The sequence below is a fragment of the Sapajus apella genome, unplaced genomic scaffold, assembly GCF_009761245.1.
Source record: "Sapajus apella isolate SASKATOON/1434 unplaced genomic scaffold, GSC_monkey_1.0 scaffold44, whole genome shotgun sequence".
In the NCBI taxonomy this organism is placed as follows: domain Eukaryota; kingdom Metazoa; phylum Chordata; class Mammalia; order Primates; family Cebidae; genus Sapajus; species Sapajus apella.
In genome coordinates, this window is record NW_022436984.1 from 11,941,852 (window position 1) to 11,959,190 (window position 17,339).

The window sequence follows — 17,339 nt, forward strand, 5'->3', positions numbered from 1 at the left end:
CAAAAGATTTAGATTATATTACTCAAAGACTAAAGACTCACTAATCAATTTTCAGTTCCTCCGGGGGATTTAGGAAATAGTCTGCCTCACATTTAGAAAGAGGGCTTAGCCATTTTTTTCTGTTGCTTCCCTTCTAAGCTCAAATTAACCTTCTAACTTTTTAAAGCTAACCATCTGCCTAAACTTGTACTGTCTGGCAAACTATGTGCACTTAATAGATGCTGGAATAAATGACTGAAATATCCAAGCAAGGCGTGGTGGCTCAAGCCTATAATCCCAGCACTTTGGGAAGTGGAGGTGGGTGGATCACCTGAGGTCAGGAGTTTGAGATCAGCTTTGACCAACATGGTGATACCCCATCTCTACTAAAAATGCAAAATTACCCGGGGATGGTGGCACACACCTGTAATCCCAGCTACTCAGGAGGCTGAGGCAGGAGAATCGTTTGAACCTGGGAGGCAGAGGCTGTCAGTGAGCCGAGATCATGCCACTGCACCCCAGCCTGGTCAACAAGGGCAAAACTCCATATCAAAAAAAAAAAAAAAAAATCCAAGAAGCCAAATGGTTGCAAGTGACACTTTTGAAATGGTTTTTGTAAATACTGAAGGTTTTTTGGTTTAAAACTATCATTATTTCTTTGAATTTCTAAGTTAAAACAAAAATTATCTATTTTACATTCATCCTTTGTGACATCAAAAAATCAGATACATAAATCAATGGCTAATAAAATTTGCTTTGAATATATACACACATAGTCCAATTAAGTCAGAATCTGCAGATTATCTATCAGTATGTTTTAAAAGTTCAGTTCACCACATGATCCTATTTGCTACTCATGAAACCATCTCCCCTCAAAAGAAAACATTCCTCTCCTAACTGTTGAGAACACTGCTAAATATCACCGTGCAGCACAGGCATTATCTACCTTTTCTTCCCCTACTCTCCCAAGAAAAGGGTATTTCAGGGCCAGGCGCGGTGGCTCAGACCTGTAATCCCAGCAATTTGGGAGGCCGAGGTGGGTGGATCATGAGGTCAAGAAATCGAGACCATCCTGGTCAACATGGTGAAACCCCATCTCTACTAAAAATACAAAAAAATTAGCTGGGCATGGTGGTGTGTGCCTGTAATCCCAGCTACTCAGGAGGCTGAGGCAGGAGAATTGCCTGAACCCAGGAGGTGGAGGTTGCGGTGAGCCGAGATTGTGCCATTGCATGCCAGCCTGGGTAACAACAGTGAAACTCCATCTCAAAAAAAAAAGAAAAGAAAAGAAAAGAAAAGGGTATTTCACATAAAGTCACATCCAAAAATCACCTTAATAACCTAAACTTCAATAAATGGTGTTGGGAAAACTGGCTAGCCATGTGCAGAAAGCAGAAACTGGACCCCTTCCTGACACCTTACACTAAAATTAACTCCAGATGGATTAAAGACTTAAACATAAGACCTAACACCATAAAAACCCTAGAAGAAAATCTAGGCAAAACCATTCAGGACATAGGCATAGGCAAGGACTTCATGACCAAAACACCAAAAGCATTGGCAACAAAAGCCAAAATAGACAAATGGGACCTAATCAAACTCCACAGCTACTGCACAGCAAAAGAAACACTCATTAGAGTGAATCGTCAATTAAAAGAATGGGAAAAAATTTTTGCAGTTTACCCATCTGACAAAGGGCTGATATCCAGAATTTACAAAGAACTAAAACAGATGTACAAGAAAAAAAAACAAACAAGCCCATTCAAAAGTGGGCAAAGGATATGAACAGACACTTTACAAAAGAAGACATACATGAGGCCAACAAACATATGAAAAAATGCTCATCAGTGGTCATTAGAGAAATGCAAATCAAAACTACATTGAGATACCATCTCATGCCAGTTAGAATGGCGATCATTAAAAAATCTGGAGACAACAGATGCTGGAGAGGATGTGGAGAAATAGGAACACTTTTGCACTGTTGGTGGGAGTGTAAATTAGTTCAACCATTGTGGAAGACAGTGTGGCGATTCCTCAAGTACCTAGAAATAGAAATTTCATTTGACCCAGTAATCCCATTGTTGGGTATATATCCAAAGGATTATAAATCGTTCTACTATAAGGACACATGCACACGAATGTTCATTGCAGCACAGTTTACAATAGCAAAGACCTGGAACCAACCCAAATGCCCATCGATGATAGACTGGACAGGGAACTTGTGGCACATATACACCATGGAATATTACGCAGCCATCAAAAACAATGAGTTGGTGTCCTTTGTAGGGGCATGGATGAACCTGGAAGCCATCATTCTCAGCAAACTGACACAGGAGCAGAAAATCAAACACCGCATGTTCTCAGTCATAGGCGGGTGTTGAACAATGAGAACACATGGACACAGGGAGGGGAGCAATACACACTGGGGTCTGTTGGAGGGAAATAGGGGAGGGACAGCGGGGGGTGGGGAGTTGCAGGGGGGGAATGGCATGGGGAGAAATGCCAGATATAGGTGATGGGGAGGAAGGCAGCAACTCACACTGCCACGTGTATACCTATGCAACAATCTTGCATGTTCTTCACATGTACCCCAAAACCTAAAATGCAATAAAAAATTAAAAAAAAAATAACCTAAACTTCACAATCATAAGTTGTAATCAAGTTTCACACTCCTAAGCTATCCCACTGGTATTGTTATTTAATAAGCTATACTAAAATTATGGTAACAATCAAAATCTTTCAGGCAATTTACTGATTTTCCAGGCCCTCAATAAAATATGATTACTTCTCAGAAAAAAAAAAAAAAATTGCCTCTTAATTTCTTTTGGGATTACTGGGGAGAAAAAAAAGGAAAAAAGAAATGACCAGATTATAATTATCAAATCAATTCAAAGCAAACATTTCAAGGTTGTGCTGCAGCTTAGCCTGATTACTATGTCACACCACAAGGGAACTGCGCTTTCTGCTCTTAAAAATTAAATGACCCTAGAGTAGATTTTAAATGTTGTCATCACAAAAAATAAGTATGTGAGGTAATAGATATGTTAATTAGCTTGATTTAGCCATCCCATAATGTATACATTATACCCTATATGTGAAATTTTTGGCCATTAAATTTTAGAAATTCTTAAAATAGCCATTAACAAATCTACACACAGCACAGTACTTTCAGTAAGTGTCCAGAAATATTACATCTATATCTAAACTTTGTGGTATCTGACAGAAGAGTAAAAGGGCTGGGTACAGTCACTCATGCCTGTAATCCCGGCACTTTGGGATACTAAAGTGGGAGGATCGTTTGAGGCCAACAGTTAAAGACCAGTCAGGCCAACACAGCAAGACCCCCATCTCAACAACAACAAAAAAAGTTTAAACATGAAATAAAAGACTTAAAGAAAAACTAAAGCCTACATTTGGCAAAAAGACAAAGATAGTTCATGTTTAAAATAGGGCCTTTGCTCTTCCGGTCCTAGGCGCTTCGGGAACCATGGCTGAAGTACAGACATGGCCAAGTCCAAGAACCACACAACACACAACCAGTCCCGAAAATGGCATAGAAATGGTATCAAGAAACCCCGATCACAAAGATACGAATCTCTTAAGGGGGTGGACCCCAAGTTCCTGAGGAACATGCGCTTTGCCAAGAAGCACAAGAAAGGGCTAAATAAGATGCAGGCCAACAATGCCAAGGCCATGAGTGCACGTGCTGAGGCCATCAAGGCTCTCGTAAAGCCCAAGGAGGTTAAGCCCAAGATCCCAAAGCGGGGTGTCAGCCGCAAGCTCGATCAACTTGCCTACATTGCCCACCCCAAGCTTGGGAAGCATGCTCGTGCACGCATTGCCAAGGGGCTCAGGCTCTGCCGGCCAAAGGTCAAGGCCAAGTCCAAGGATCAAAACAAGGCCCAGGCTGCAGCTCCAGCTTCAGTTCCAGCTCAGGCTCTCAAAGGTGCCCAGGCCCCTACAAAGGCTTCAGAGTAGACATCTCTGTCTGCCAACGTGAGGACAGAAGGACCGGTGTGACCCCCCGGGGCTGCCATCTGCATGGGGCTGGAGTCCTCCTGTGCTATGTGTACAAATAAACCTGAGGGAGGATTTGTTAAATAAACAAATAAAATAAATAAAATAGGGCCTTCTGTCAATTATTAGTGCTTTCATTTGATTGTGTTGTTTGTAGATTAAACTGCTAGTTAAAGATGAGATTTAGGCAAAGACCCTTAAAATACATCAGTTGTTTTTTAAACTCAAAAGAGAAATCTGAAGACAGATGTATTGTGCACAAAATACCAAGATAGCCTATGCTCAAGATGGTTTCCACTGCGTATCAATTTTTCTCTACTAGCTAGTTTCCCTCAAGACAGCAAAACGGTTTTAACAATCCCAGGCCTAACCTTACACATGCAGACCACACCGCTCGAGAGCCTTCTTCATCCATTCAACAAATCCTAGGCATCATTCTCTGATCAACCTAGGTTACCCATTCAACACAGAATCAGATTATTACCTTGTTTACAGCAATGATTCCCCACTCAATCTGATCTCCTTTTACTACGCTGAAATAAAATTCCTAGATAATACCTACCTATACACAGACACACACAATTTGAAGAAAAACCAGATAAAACTCTAATTGTAATATAAGGGAGAAATAAAATTTATGATAAAATGTTGTAATACATAAATGCTCAGGCATGACTACAATAGAACACAGAGATGAATGTGGCAGCTACAAATGAAAACTGACCCTGGTGTATTATAAGGGCAATTCCAATAATACTTTGATGATAAAATTTTCCAAAATGGCGAACAACTCTTGAAAGCATTCTAAACTAAACAACATTATTTCCTTGATTTATAAGGTAGTTGAATTGCTAGAAATTCAGTGTACTGCATATTAAAACCATACCAAAATATTTTGCATTACTATATTAAAAAATCAGACTCCAGGATCAGATTATAAACAGGTTTTTTACCTATTTGAATATCTGATAGGATACCAGAAAGTCATGTAGGACAAGGGATAATTCTTCCTGGTCCTACCCATCAAATTGTTTGCAGTGTCCCCTAAACACTGAAAAAAACACCCCTACAGACAGTCAAAATGCCCCTCTAGGAGGACCTGCCTCCCTTATTAACAGGTACTGAGCTAGAGGTGATGAGACTAAGACAATCAGGCTCACTCAAACCTTGATTACTGCTACAAAATAGAAAAGGGTAGAATGGAGGATGGAGAAAATAATAATATCCAACATTACTAGCTTCCTCATTTGTAAATTACAACTAAGAGAATTTCAAGTGTTCCCTCGGATGAAGGGCTTTATATGAAAGTAGTAAAGCAAAGTCCATTATATTTGTTCAAGTTCAAAAAAACATTAGAACGAAGATCCCTAGGAAGACAGTATTTAGCTAAACAAAGTATTTTACGTTTTAATGAACACTTGAATCCATTTGATGAAAATGCTAGGATTTAGGTAAAACCAATGGTATTATGGATTAAATATCCACTATTTAAAATTCCAAATATCCACAGATTTAATACCCCAAATAATTTCTTTGGTTTAAACAGGATTCATACTTGCACATTCACTTACTTTTTCGTTGACAATGAAAATCATCATGAGCAGAGCAGTAGTACTAGGAAGACAAAGGCCTGCAACTCTTCATATGTACCCTCAGTGGACTAAACCACCATATGGAAATAGGATGTTCATCACTGTTATCTTTCTTACAAGTACTTTTGGTAACCTTTAAGTAACAAAGCTCCTTGTGCTTTAGATTCCTAAGAATGGGAGAATGTTCTACACTCAAAACTTCTTTATTCCAGAAAGAGTATCACTGATAGCTACTAAAAAGCAGTTCCCTAGCAACCTATCTGTAAAGAAAACAAGAAACAACTAACGCCATTTAGTCATTTTTCTCCCTCTTCTCAGTTCTGTTCAAGAAAATATAGTTTAGATAACCAAATCATTAGGATATTTGCAAAGTATCAAGTCAGCTGCAGTTGCAAATATTTTTATTTGGTGGGGTAACACCTTCAGCAGGAGAATAGAGATTTTAAAAGGCAGCTCATATTCCATAACTCAGTTTGGCAGATTTATTATCAAATATGTAGCAGGATTTGGATACAGAGACGGGATTTCATTGTTTAAAAAAATAAACTCAAAGCTAGTATTATTTCTTGATAGCTCTTAAATCTGCTTTTTCTTGTTCTCTTAAAAGCATAAAGATAGCACAGAGAAGAATGTTGCCAAGGCTAAGGAAAGAGGGAGTATTCACAAAGCAAACTTCATTAACAGCAGTCATGGCTAAGTAAACTATCAAATACATTAGTGACAGCAGCAGTATAGGGCTTACCCACTAGCGCATGTATCTGTCAGCGAGGTCCAACTTACCAACTAGTTTGCTCCCAATGAATTCACTTATTTTGAGGAAGAGACAGCCTTACAGAGAGAAATCATTTCCACAAGTCAAAACTAGTTAAAGAAAATCTAAATGAAATAAGCCCTGCCAGTTTTATTTCTTAAAATCTACAGGTTTATTTCTTAAAATCTTAGGCATTAAAAAGTCTGACAACCCACATTAATTTTCAGAGGAGTAGACAACTATTATATAAACCACAAGCTACCTTTCAAGATTAAGATACTTCAATTTTTCAACAGAGGTAGAAAAGTATTTATAAGGGAAAAAAAAACTTTGTTTATTATAAAGTTAGATAAACTTAAGTATTATATTGGCAACAAATTAACATACATAGCCCAGCATAGAACACAGTTCACACAGTTACCCTTGGCATAACTTACTGGTTGCTGTGATAAGGGTCTAAAATACTTCTAGATTAAATTTAATTTTTTCTATATTTTTAGAGGGTTAAATGTTGGTCCACTGCCATCAAAATGAGGGCAAATAAAAGTGTCTGTTTAGTTTCCATCTAAACTTTCTATTCAACAGCTCTAAAATTTTAAACCCCTGCCTTATTTCTAAAAGGATTTTTTTGCATTAAAATTTAAAATAAAGTCTTTACAAAAGATCTAAATGGAACCTTCATTTGGAAATTTGTTTAAGTGTCAGGATTACAAAACTGCTATTGCCAACTATGGATATCAGTTATGCTAGGCAGATGATACACACTCTCCCTTCTTTTAAAGATGAAGACAAAATGGCTACATCAGTTTTTCTATTGTAAAAAAGCTGTGAACTTGATGGCAATTGTGCTATAGTCTCTTAATACCATGTTTGGTCCTTAAATCTTACTTGCCTATATATAAGATGTATTATTTTAAAAAGAAAAAAAATCCAGTGGGAGAAAAATGTTTAATAAATGGTATTGAGACAAATAGCTATCTGCTTGGAATCAAAATAAAATCAGATCCTTAAATCTTGCACCATATAGAAAAATACATATTACTGATGGGTCCAAGAGTAAAAAATAAAAATGTAAATATCCTAACTTCTACATACAATTTTAGGGGGTTCACAGATTCTCTGAAGCCCGTCGATGGATCCCAGATTATTCTCTATAAGAGGAATTGTTAATCATAACCTCTATTAAAACCTCAATGCCAAATACTGGATGTATTTAAGTCACATGCAACAAATGAAAATGAACACGTTAACTCATTGTTATAACTTTATAAAATCTCCAAACTGGACTAGAAACAGAGGCATGTCAATACACATGGACAGTGACTTAAAAAAAATACACCAATTTAAATAAATTTGAATGTGTACTGTACAAGTGTATCCATGTCTGTTAGCTTTTCAGAAATATAAAATCAGTTAAATCTGTAGTACTTAAAATTCAACATATGCAATGTTATTCTCAAACGTGATTAAAATAATAAATACAAGTTATGTTTGGGTAACTGCAACATAAACATCTAAACATATAATAGGAATTCTATATTAAAATGCAATACTTTCACCTGCATTAATCTCTTACACAATGGAAAAATACTTGCAGATAATTAGCATTAAGAATGCAAATATATTTTTACTGTGGAAGAAAAATTACAGTAATAAGGTTAGAAATCATATATCTGTATAATCTACAATGTGGCTGTAGATAGTCTATATTATGATATTCTATCTTAAAATGAAAACAATTCAATATTTAAGTTTACAACAAATTTACTCAAGGCAAAATATGTTTATTACAGAACAGGATCTTAAAGTAAGCAAGGCAACATGAGATCAACCATTTTAGATTATTTTTTAATCAAGTGTAGCTTTGAAATTATAATAAAGGTGAACATAAATTCTAACATGCTCTTCTCTTCTTATAAATGGGATGATGTAGAAAAGCAAAGCTTCAATGTATAGGGATTGGAACCATCTGTAAGAAGTAAAAAAAAAAAAAGAGTTAATATTTCACTTTATCAAACTTTCAAGATCACCTTGAAGTAGCAGAGTAAATTATTTCACCTTTTTATAGTAAATATAAAGAATATGGTGAATATAAAGCAGGAATATAAAGAAATAAAATTGGCCAGGCACAGTGGCTCAACCGAAGTCAGGAGTTTGAGACTAGCCTGGCTAAAGAGGCGAAACCCTGTCTCTACTAAAAATACAAAAATTAGCCGGTGTGGTGGTGTGCACCTGTAGTCTCACCTATTCAGGGCGCTGATGCAGGAGAATTGCTTGAACCTGGGAGGCAGAGGTTGCAGTGATCTGAGATTGCACCACTGCACTCCAGCCTGGGCGACAGAGCAAAACTCTGCCTCAAAAAAAAAAACAAAAAAAAAAAAAAAAAAAGGAAGGAAGTAAAATTTCTATGTAAGGGGAAGATTTTTATTCATATTTACTAGAAGGCAAGCTCATAAGGGCAGGGAGTTTTTTCTCACTGCTACATTTCTATTGTTCTCAACACTGTCTGGCACTCAATTTTTTTTTAGTGAATCAATCATTAAAGAATAAATAGTACCATGATTAAGCAGCAAAGCTCACATTGCAAAAATACTGCCAGTGGTTAACTCTCTATAAAAGCCAATTGAAATACAGCTTGGGAAGTAGGACAACACTGACATGTATATGAAGACATCTATGATCCCAAAGGTTCCATGAAATTTAGTATTAAATCTCTGTTCACCAATGGAGCATATAAGTTTTGAAATTACTGGAAAAAAAAAAAAAGATATAATTCACAAAAATATTTTCCATTTTATAAATTTTTCTTTCCTTTTTCAGATCTGGCATAAATAGCTCTTCTTCAATTGCATATATAAGCAATCAAAGCAAAGAACAGGTTTTGCTATCTTAATGTATCACAATTTTAGTATTAAAAGTTATAGTTCATTAAAGAAAAAAATTCCTGTAAGAGAAAAGGCATATGCATCAACAAGGGTGTACAGGACACTGCAGAGGATAAAAACACACATAACTGTCTCTGTCTCCAAATAGTTTACAATCTATACACTATTTTTAATGTATTTCATATAACTAAAGCTTTTTAAAACTTTCTCTCGAAAATTATGCCTGACTCACTACTTAATAAAATTTCCTTTTTTTAAGTAAAATGAGAAGAAAACCGACATCGTGGCTTGTGCTATAATCCCAGCGACTTGGGAGGCTGAGGCCAGAGGATTGCTTGAGGCCAGGAGTTCAAGACCACCAGCCTGGGCAACACAGCAGGATCCCCGGCATTTAAAAAAATTAAAAATTAAAAAAAATAGACATCAATAAGCTAGACATGGTGTTGCAAGCCTGTAGCCCCAGGCATTCAGGAGGCTGAGGTAGAAGGATCACTTGAGCTCAAGGAAGTTGAGGCTGCAGACTGCACCACTGCATTCCAGCCTAGGAAATGAGCAAGACCCTGCCTCAAAAGGAAAAAAAAAAAAAAAAAAAAGAAGTGGTTCTTACTTATTAAGAAATGTTCAAACATAAGTAGATAGGTTTAATGAATCCCCATATACCTATCACCTAGCTTCAATAATTGTCAATATCTGGCAGTCTTACTTTGTCTACCTACCTTTCACACATAGTTTTAAAAGCTAGAATATTTTAAAGAAATTTCAGATGTTATTCCAACTATAAATCAGTGTTTTTTTTCTCTTTTTTAAACCATCATTTATCACCACACCCAATAAAGTAATTTTCCCCTATTATTAAAAAATAAATAAATAAAGTTGAAATACCCTTTAGATCCAGGATCAAAGTAAATTACACAGCACAAAGTTTCAAAATGTAAACTTGAGTTTTCTTGCATGGTAAAAAAGAGGCCATTGTTACTATTACAGAGACAACAAACACAGTGACAATTTCACTTGACACAAATTAACACAATGGAATACCATTTTTCATCTATCATAATGGTAAAAGTTGAATGTCTGACAACACTCAATGTTGCTAAGAGTGTTGAGCAATGAGCCCTTTCATATATCAAAGGTGGTAATGTAAACTGGCACAACTTTTATAAAGTACAATCTAGCAACGTTTTACCTAATTAAACCTTTATGCCCTACACTAAACTGCCCTACAAATACACATTAGAAAGTGCAACTATTGGCTGGTCATGGTTGCTCACATCTGTAATCCTAGCACTTTGGGAGGCTGAGGCAGGAGAATCACTTGAGCTCAGGAGTTCAAGACCAGCCTGGGCAACACAGTGAGACCTTGTCTCAATTTTTTAAAAAGCATAGTAAAAAAATAAAAAAAAAAAAGTTTTTAAAATAAAAAAGAGCAACATAAACATATTTATTACAATAATAGAAAAAACAAACAGAAGCGACCAGAATGTTCATCAGTAGGGAGATGGGTAAATAAGACAAATTGTGACACATCTCGACTATGAATAGCTATCCTGAAAATGCTTAAAAGCAGCAGCTTTGTTAGGGGTGAAGGATAGGGGAGGGATAGCATTAGGAGAAAAACCTAATGTAGATGATGGGGTGATGGATGTAGCCAACCACCATGGCATGTGTGTACCTATGCAACAAAGCTGCATGTTATGCACATGTACCCCAGAACTTAAAATACAATAAAAACAAAAAAAAAAGCAGCTTTGTACGTGCCAATATAGAAATAGCTCCAAGATATACTGAAACGGCAAGACATAGGAAAGTATGTACAAAAAAATCATTTTGTTTAAGTTTTCATTTTATTTTTTTGATTTTGTTTCTTTGAGACGGAGTCTTGCTCTGTCGCCCAGGCTGGAGTGCATTGGCACAATCTTGGCTCACTGCAACCTCCATCTCCCAGGTTCAAGTGATTCTCCTGCCTCAGCCTCCTGAGTAGCTGGAACTATAGGTGTGTGCCACCACGCCCAGCTAATTTTTTTTTTTTTTTTTTGTATTTTTAGTAAAGACAGGATTTTGCCACATTGGCCAGGCTGGTCTCGAACTCCAGATGATCACACACCTTGGCTTTCCAAAGTGCTGGATTATAGGCAGGAGCCACAGCACTTGGCCAAGTTTTAAAAATATTTATAATTAAATATACACATCAGGGAATTAAAAAAAAGGAGACAAAAAGGTTAGAGGTCATAAAAAGCTTTAACTTTTCATTTTTGTACCTTTATGTATTGTCTTGAGTTTTCTAATCATATGTATGCACTGTTTTCCTCTAAAATGATAAACAGAGATTGTAGAAGCTAGCCTGAAGGTGATTCCAACCTCCTGGTACTCCCACCCTTGTATAGTTCCCTCCTACACTCACTGGACTATGGCTGGTCTCTGTGACCAAAAAAATTCTAACCTTAAGTGATGGCATGCCACTTCCAATGTTAGGTTATAAAAACATTGTTGATTTATCTCTTGGATCACTCACTCAGAGAGAAATCAGCTGCCACGAAAAGACCAATGTGGCTTAACATAGCCAGCACACAACCACATGAGTGAGCTTGGAGGTGGATCTTCTGGCTTCAATCAAGCTCTGAGATTACTGCAGACTTAAGACAACAGTTTGACTGCAACTTCATTGGAGATCCTAAGCCCGAGCCAGCCAGTTGAAATGTGCCCAGAATATTAACCCTCAGAAACAGTAAGACAATAAATATCTGCTGTTTTAAGATGCTAAATTTTATGGCAATTTGTTATACAGCAATAGGTAACTAACACAGGAATTAATGTCCCTTTTTCTTTGTATTTATCTGTTTGTATTTTTTTTTTGAGACGGAGTCTCACTCTGTCGCCCAGGCTGGAATGCAGTGGCGCGATCTCTGCTAACTGCAACCTCCGCCTCCTGGGTTCAAGTGATTCTCTTGCCTCAGCTTCTTGAGTAGCTGGGATTACAGACACGCACCACCAGGTCTGGCTAATTTTTGTATTTTTAGTAGAGACGAGGTTTCACCATGTTGGCCAGGCTGGTCTTGAACTCCTGACCTCATTATCTGCCCACCTTGGCCTCCCAGAGTGCTGGCATTACAGGTGTCAGCCACCGCGCCTGGCCTTTATCTGTATTTTTAAAGAAACCTATTAAGTTTTATTTTTATATTGCTGTGAATGTTTCTGTGAAGGTAACTCCCACTAAATAATTCTGACACAAATAAAGCATTTTACTTACTTGGGACTCTTATCTGATAGTGATTCAGTGCCGTAAGGGCTTCTACTGCATCAGTTTTGCACTCCCATTCTAATAGCCCAGAAAGTGTTTTGGCTGAAGCTAAAAGGAAACAAAGAAACACAAACTCAGTTGTTACTTGCTTATGACCAACTTCACCAGAAAATTTTAAAAGAGGGACTGTTCACTTACGTTTCGCATCAAACACTTTATATTTGATGAAGGTAAGAACTTCATGGTCATTACACAACTGCCAAAGAAGGTAAAACTTCATTAAAAATATAGCCAGAATAATATCCCACTTTTATACAGAAAGTAAACTTTATGGCAGAATTTAAGTTTTGATTCTGGAATGAATAGATTAAATCAAGTATGTTTTTAGATTAATATCAAGCTGTCTGAGAAATCAATTAAAAATAGTAAAATTCTATAAACTATGTAAGGTAACTTAGTGCCATACAATAAAACCACAGATTTGTTAACTGAAATATATATTCTCAGAGTTGACCAGGATTTATCTAGTACCTAAGGTAGGGAGTAGAGTTCCAGAAAATTATTTCTTATCTGAAGTATTTCTTACAGTTCCTACTTAGAATCTTCTAAGTTAGGGGAAAAGACTGAGATATATAAAATTTTGTTACGGGTGAGATTTAAAGACGATTCTTTAAATAACTTTCTTTATGCTGGAGTAAGACTACTTCATTCTAAATCCAACTCTCAAAAGGATTGAGCCATAAATCAACAAAGACCAGTGAGGAATGGAGGCGAGAAAAGTACAATGGTCAAAGAATAAACTATCAAGTACTCAGTAAATAAAATACTAGTAGTACCAAAAGCAAAAGAATGAGCAAGAAGACTTCAAAATGAAGCGAAGATGTATTTTAAAATAGGAAAACAGCGACATTTTACACACATTTGTATTTCAGTGCCTACCTTTGTGAAGGTCTCTTCTGTGACACACAATGGAACATTATAATAATGCAAAACACAGGAGGGTGGCTGGATTATATTCTTAGATGCTTGGCCAGCACTTGTAAAGCGATTATTTTTGCTCATTGCAAAATCTTTGTAGCTACTTGTACCATCCTCCAGCTCAAATATTTGACTTGGAACAACTGAATGTTGTTTAGACACGCTAAAGATTGAAAAGACATACAAAAACACCTTGTTAGATAAAAAGCAAGTAGTCTCAGAATGCTAATATATTTTGCTTGCATAAATCTTAACCAAAAAAGTCGTATGTAGAGCTAAATAGAGGATTTAGTTTAGGTTATAATCAATCACTCTTGTAGTTTAGGCATCAATTAGAAAGAAAAATCTATTAAATATATTCTCATATTAGAAAACTTTAACATAAAAATTGGCCCACTTTAACATGTTTTATCATCGTTAAGACTAAAAAGCAGGTACAGCTAAGCAAAATCTGAGTGACACGGCCCCAAGCCTTGTCTAAAATAACAATACTACAGCTGTTGTTTCAGATATGCCCTCAGTTACATTAAAATGTTCTCAGGTTGACATTACTGTCTCTAATAAAAAGGACGAGGATTTTAAAATATTCTTTAAAAATTATCACTTAAGATAGATAATTACCAAACATTAAGTCTTTTCCCAAATAATTTGACATTATTAAGGTGTGTGACAGCTCTTTCTACAGCATACTCATCACCCATTTCTACCAGTGCTGTACCAGGAATGGTCTTCATAAATTTTACCTGTAAACACAAAATCCCAAAAAGGTGACCATTTAATTCCCTTTTACAATAACAGAATTTTTTAAAGACAATATGACCTAAGTGGTTAAAGTAAAATACAGATCACCTGGAATCTTAACTGTATTCTGCCATGTTATAAGATACCCTTTAACTCTTATCAAAATTCAACAGTTAAAAGGGAACCTATACTGCTATTGCAGAGCACATTGAAGAACAGCACAGGCTTATCCTGTTATGTATTAATTGTGTGATCTGAGGGCAATATACTTAACCTCTCTGAGTCATGGACTGTCTCTGAAAATACAAATAACAACACCTGGCAGGACTCATTAATATTTATTCTATCAACAAATATTTATTGTGTCTAATATATTTTGATAAGCACTGTGGTAGGTACTAGGGATTTAATGGTGAATGTTAACAGACATTATCTTCTTGAATTTTATATTCTAGTAGTTAAGTCAGAAATTTAAAAGTAAACAAAATAGTAATTACAAACTACATAGAATTCTGTTAATGCAATAAACAAGACAAGATGTTATATAAGAAATAATACAAAACAGCCTTGAGATAGCATAGTCACAGGAAGGCTTGTGGAACATAGGGAAATACAAGTTATTTCAGGACAGTTTGGGCAGACACCATACTTATCCTCTTGTACTATTTCCAGTTTTAGAATATAATGCTATAAGAGTTAGAAGGTGTAAAAATCATTCAGCATAGTGCTTTGCCATTGCGAAGTCCCTAAGCAGCTATTAAGTACAGTAGTTCCCCCTTATCTTTGAGGGATAGATTCCAAGAACCCCAATGGATGCCTGAAACTGCAGACAATGTGTGGTGCAGTGGGTCACACCTGTAATCCCAGTACTTTGAGAGGCCAAGGTGAGATGCTTGTTTGAGACTAGGAGCTTGAGATCAGCCCAGGCAACATAGTGAGACCCCATCTCTACAAAAAAATACAAAAATCAGCTGGACATGGTGGCACACACCTGTAGTCCCAGCTACTCAGGAGGCTGAGGCAGGACTGCTTGTGCCAAAGAGTTAGAGGCTGCAGTAATCTATGATTGTGCCACTGCACTCCAGCCTGGGCAATAGAGCAAGGCCTTGTCTCAAAAACAAACAAAAAAACTGCAGATAGTACTAAAACAGAGGAAGAGAGGGAGGGAGGGAGGCAGGGAGGTACATACATAGAGGTTAAGCACAGTATATACTATATATAAGCATAGTATATATACACTGCTTTTTCCTATACATACATACCTATGATAAAGTTTAATTTATAAATTAAGCACAATAATAAACAAAATAAAATAGAAAAATTATAATGATCCACTATATTAAAAATGATGTGAACATGCACGCACTTGGTGCTCTCTCTCTCTCTCTCTCACAGTATCTTACTTTACTGTGACCTCTTGCTAGAGCAGCTCACAGTGAGTAACTGAAAGCAAAACTGTGGATTAAGGGAGGACTCCTTTACCAATGGCATAGATGACACCTTGAACATATTTCCTAATCTATTTACCTCAAAAGAATACTGAGAACGTATTTACACAATAAATGCAATAAGGCATCTATTTCCATCACTTCAACTACCCATTTTAATAGGATACTACACCTGTACTTGAACAAAACTCAGTCATTACAGGATTTTTCAGCTTTATTTGAAATCTCTTGTCTTCTCATGTGCAAAATTACTCTCCCTTGATTTAATCAAATGTCTATCTACAAATCTAATAGTGACTAAGTATATAATTTAAGTATGTAGTTCCTGTATTGGTAAATCTAAAGAAAGTTAGAAAAAACTAACTATATATAGATTTTTAAAGGATTATGATAGTTTGAGTTCAACATATCACAGCATATCATTTAAAATGTTTTAAAAAGTATGAGACATAAAGAGACTAAAATTAGTCAAATAACATACAGAAAATGTTTTATTAGAAAAAGTAATTTGAGTTTCTAAATCATATGAGACAATTCGTTCATAACAAAAAAGACAAAGATCTACTGAAGATGTTGATTAAATTGCCTGATTTTGTCTGCATATGTGAAAAGCATAAAAAGAAAACACTCTATAAAGAAAGTTAAAATATACATTAAAGCCCATTTAATTATCAAACGTGCAGTTCCCTAGACTTAACACTTGGGTCTAAGATAAAGTGTCTGTGTGAAAATAATCTGAACTGCTTCTCCCAATGTCACTAAACCTATCCCATGTATTCTTGACCAATTACATAAGCAAAAGTATCCCATATGTTTTATCCCCCAAACCAAATGTGGAGTTTCCTTTTTTTTACTGTGATCAAATGGTTGACAAAATTCTTGTTTCAGAATTCTGAAGAGTTGCTTCCTTAGATCAAGGAGGCTATACAATTAATGAACTAAGAACTAAATGTACCAACTTTTCAAGCCATGTTCCCCTCCCACACACAGTGACTCACATGTTCTAAGTACTTATTGTTGCAAAGTACACTAAAATCACTTAAAACAACAGGACAAAAACCATATTATTGCAGTACTAAAACTCAAATTAGCAAGTGTATCAAACAACTGGTAACTTAAGACTACCAGTCATTTTCCTAGTTAAATTTTCCATGATTCTTTCAAAAATGATTTATCTCATATTTGTGAGATATCAATAAATAAAATGTCACAGATTTGGGGAAACCAGTTATTTGATAAAAAATAAAGATACAATTGTTAAAGGCCTTCAAAATATGTAAAACTCCGGACAGTTTTGGACACATTCTATCAAAGTGAGTCAGTCTGGAACACTGATTGAGCTAAATGAACCCTGGCATTTAGGAGGCAAGTGTATAAATTCTAAAACTCTTTTGAAATTCATGACTTCTGGCTAGGCTCTGAAGCTTGTTTTTATATATACTTCCCTGAAAGTAACTGCTCTTTCAACATGTTAAATGCTAGAATCTCTTTGAAATGAGAGCACTAAAACATAGACTTCATGCCTATCATACTATAGTAGTTGATTAAACTACTGCTTTAGACTTCTTTTCATATCAGCCATTTAAAAAATATTTTTTTTTTTTTTTTTTTTAGGGGGTTTTTCTCTTTTTTCCCCCCTGGAGTGCAATGGCGCGATCTCGGCTCCCCGCAACCTCGGCTCACCGCCACAAACTCCACCTCCGGGGGTCA

General features: G+C 36.1%; 2 protein-coding genes across 3 annotated transcripts in view; one reads left to right on the forward strand and one right to left on the reverse strand.

Annotated features, from left to right (window-relative positions):
- Positions 1-3,441: 3,441 nt before the first annotated feature.
- On the forward strand, positions 3,442-4,073 carry LOC116524186 (60S ribosomal protein L29-like). Its single transcript, XM_032239355.1, has 2 exons — positions 3,442-3,445; positions 3,482-4,073. The coding sequence occupies exon 2, from the start codon at positions 3,484-3,486 to the stop codon at positions 3,955-3,957; it is 474 nt and encodes a 157-aa protein (XP_032095246.1). The 5' UTR covers positions 3,442-3,445; positions 3,482-3,483; the 3' UTR covers positions 3,958-4,073.
- Positions 4,074-6,056: 1,983 nt separating this feature from the next.
- HNRNPLL (heterogeneous nuclear ribonucleoprotein L like) overlaps positions 6,057-17,339 on the reverse strand; it is a 43,833-nt gene continuing 32,550 nt past the window's right edge. For both annotated transcript variants that reach the window (XM_032239354.1, XM_032239353.1), the window contains 5 exons: positions 14,062-14,183; positions 13,402-13,603; positions 12,661-12,718; positions 12,472-12,570; positions 6,057-8,308 (listed from right to left, as the gene is read on the reverse strand). In XM_032239354.1, the coding sequence (XP_032095245.1) occupies positions 8,253-8,308; positions 12,472-12,570; positions 12,661-12,718; positions 13,402-13,603; positions 14,062-14,183 (537 nt within the window). In that variant the 3' untranslated portion in view covers positions 6,057-8,252. The remainder of the gene's footprint in view (positions 8,309-12,471; positions 12,571-12,660; positions 12,719-13,401; positions 13,604-14,061; positions 14,184-17,339) is intronic.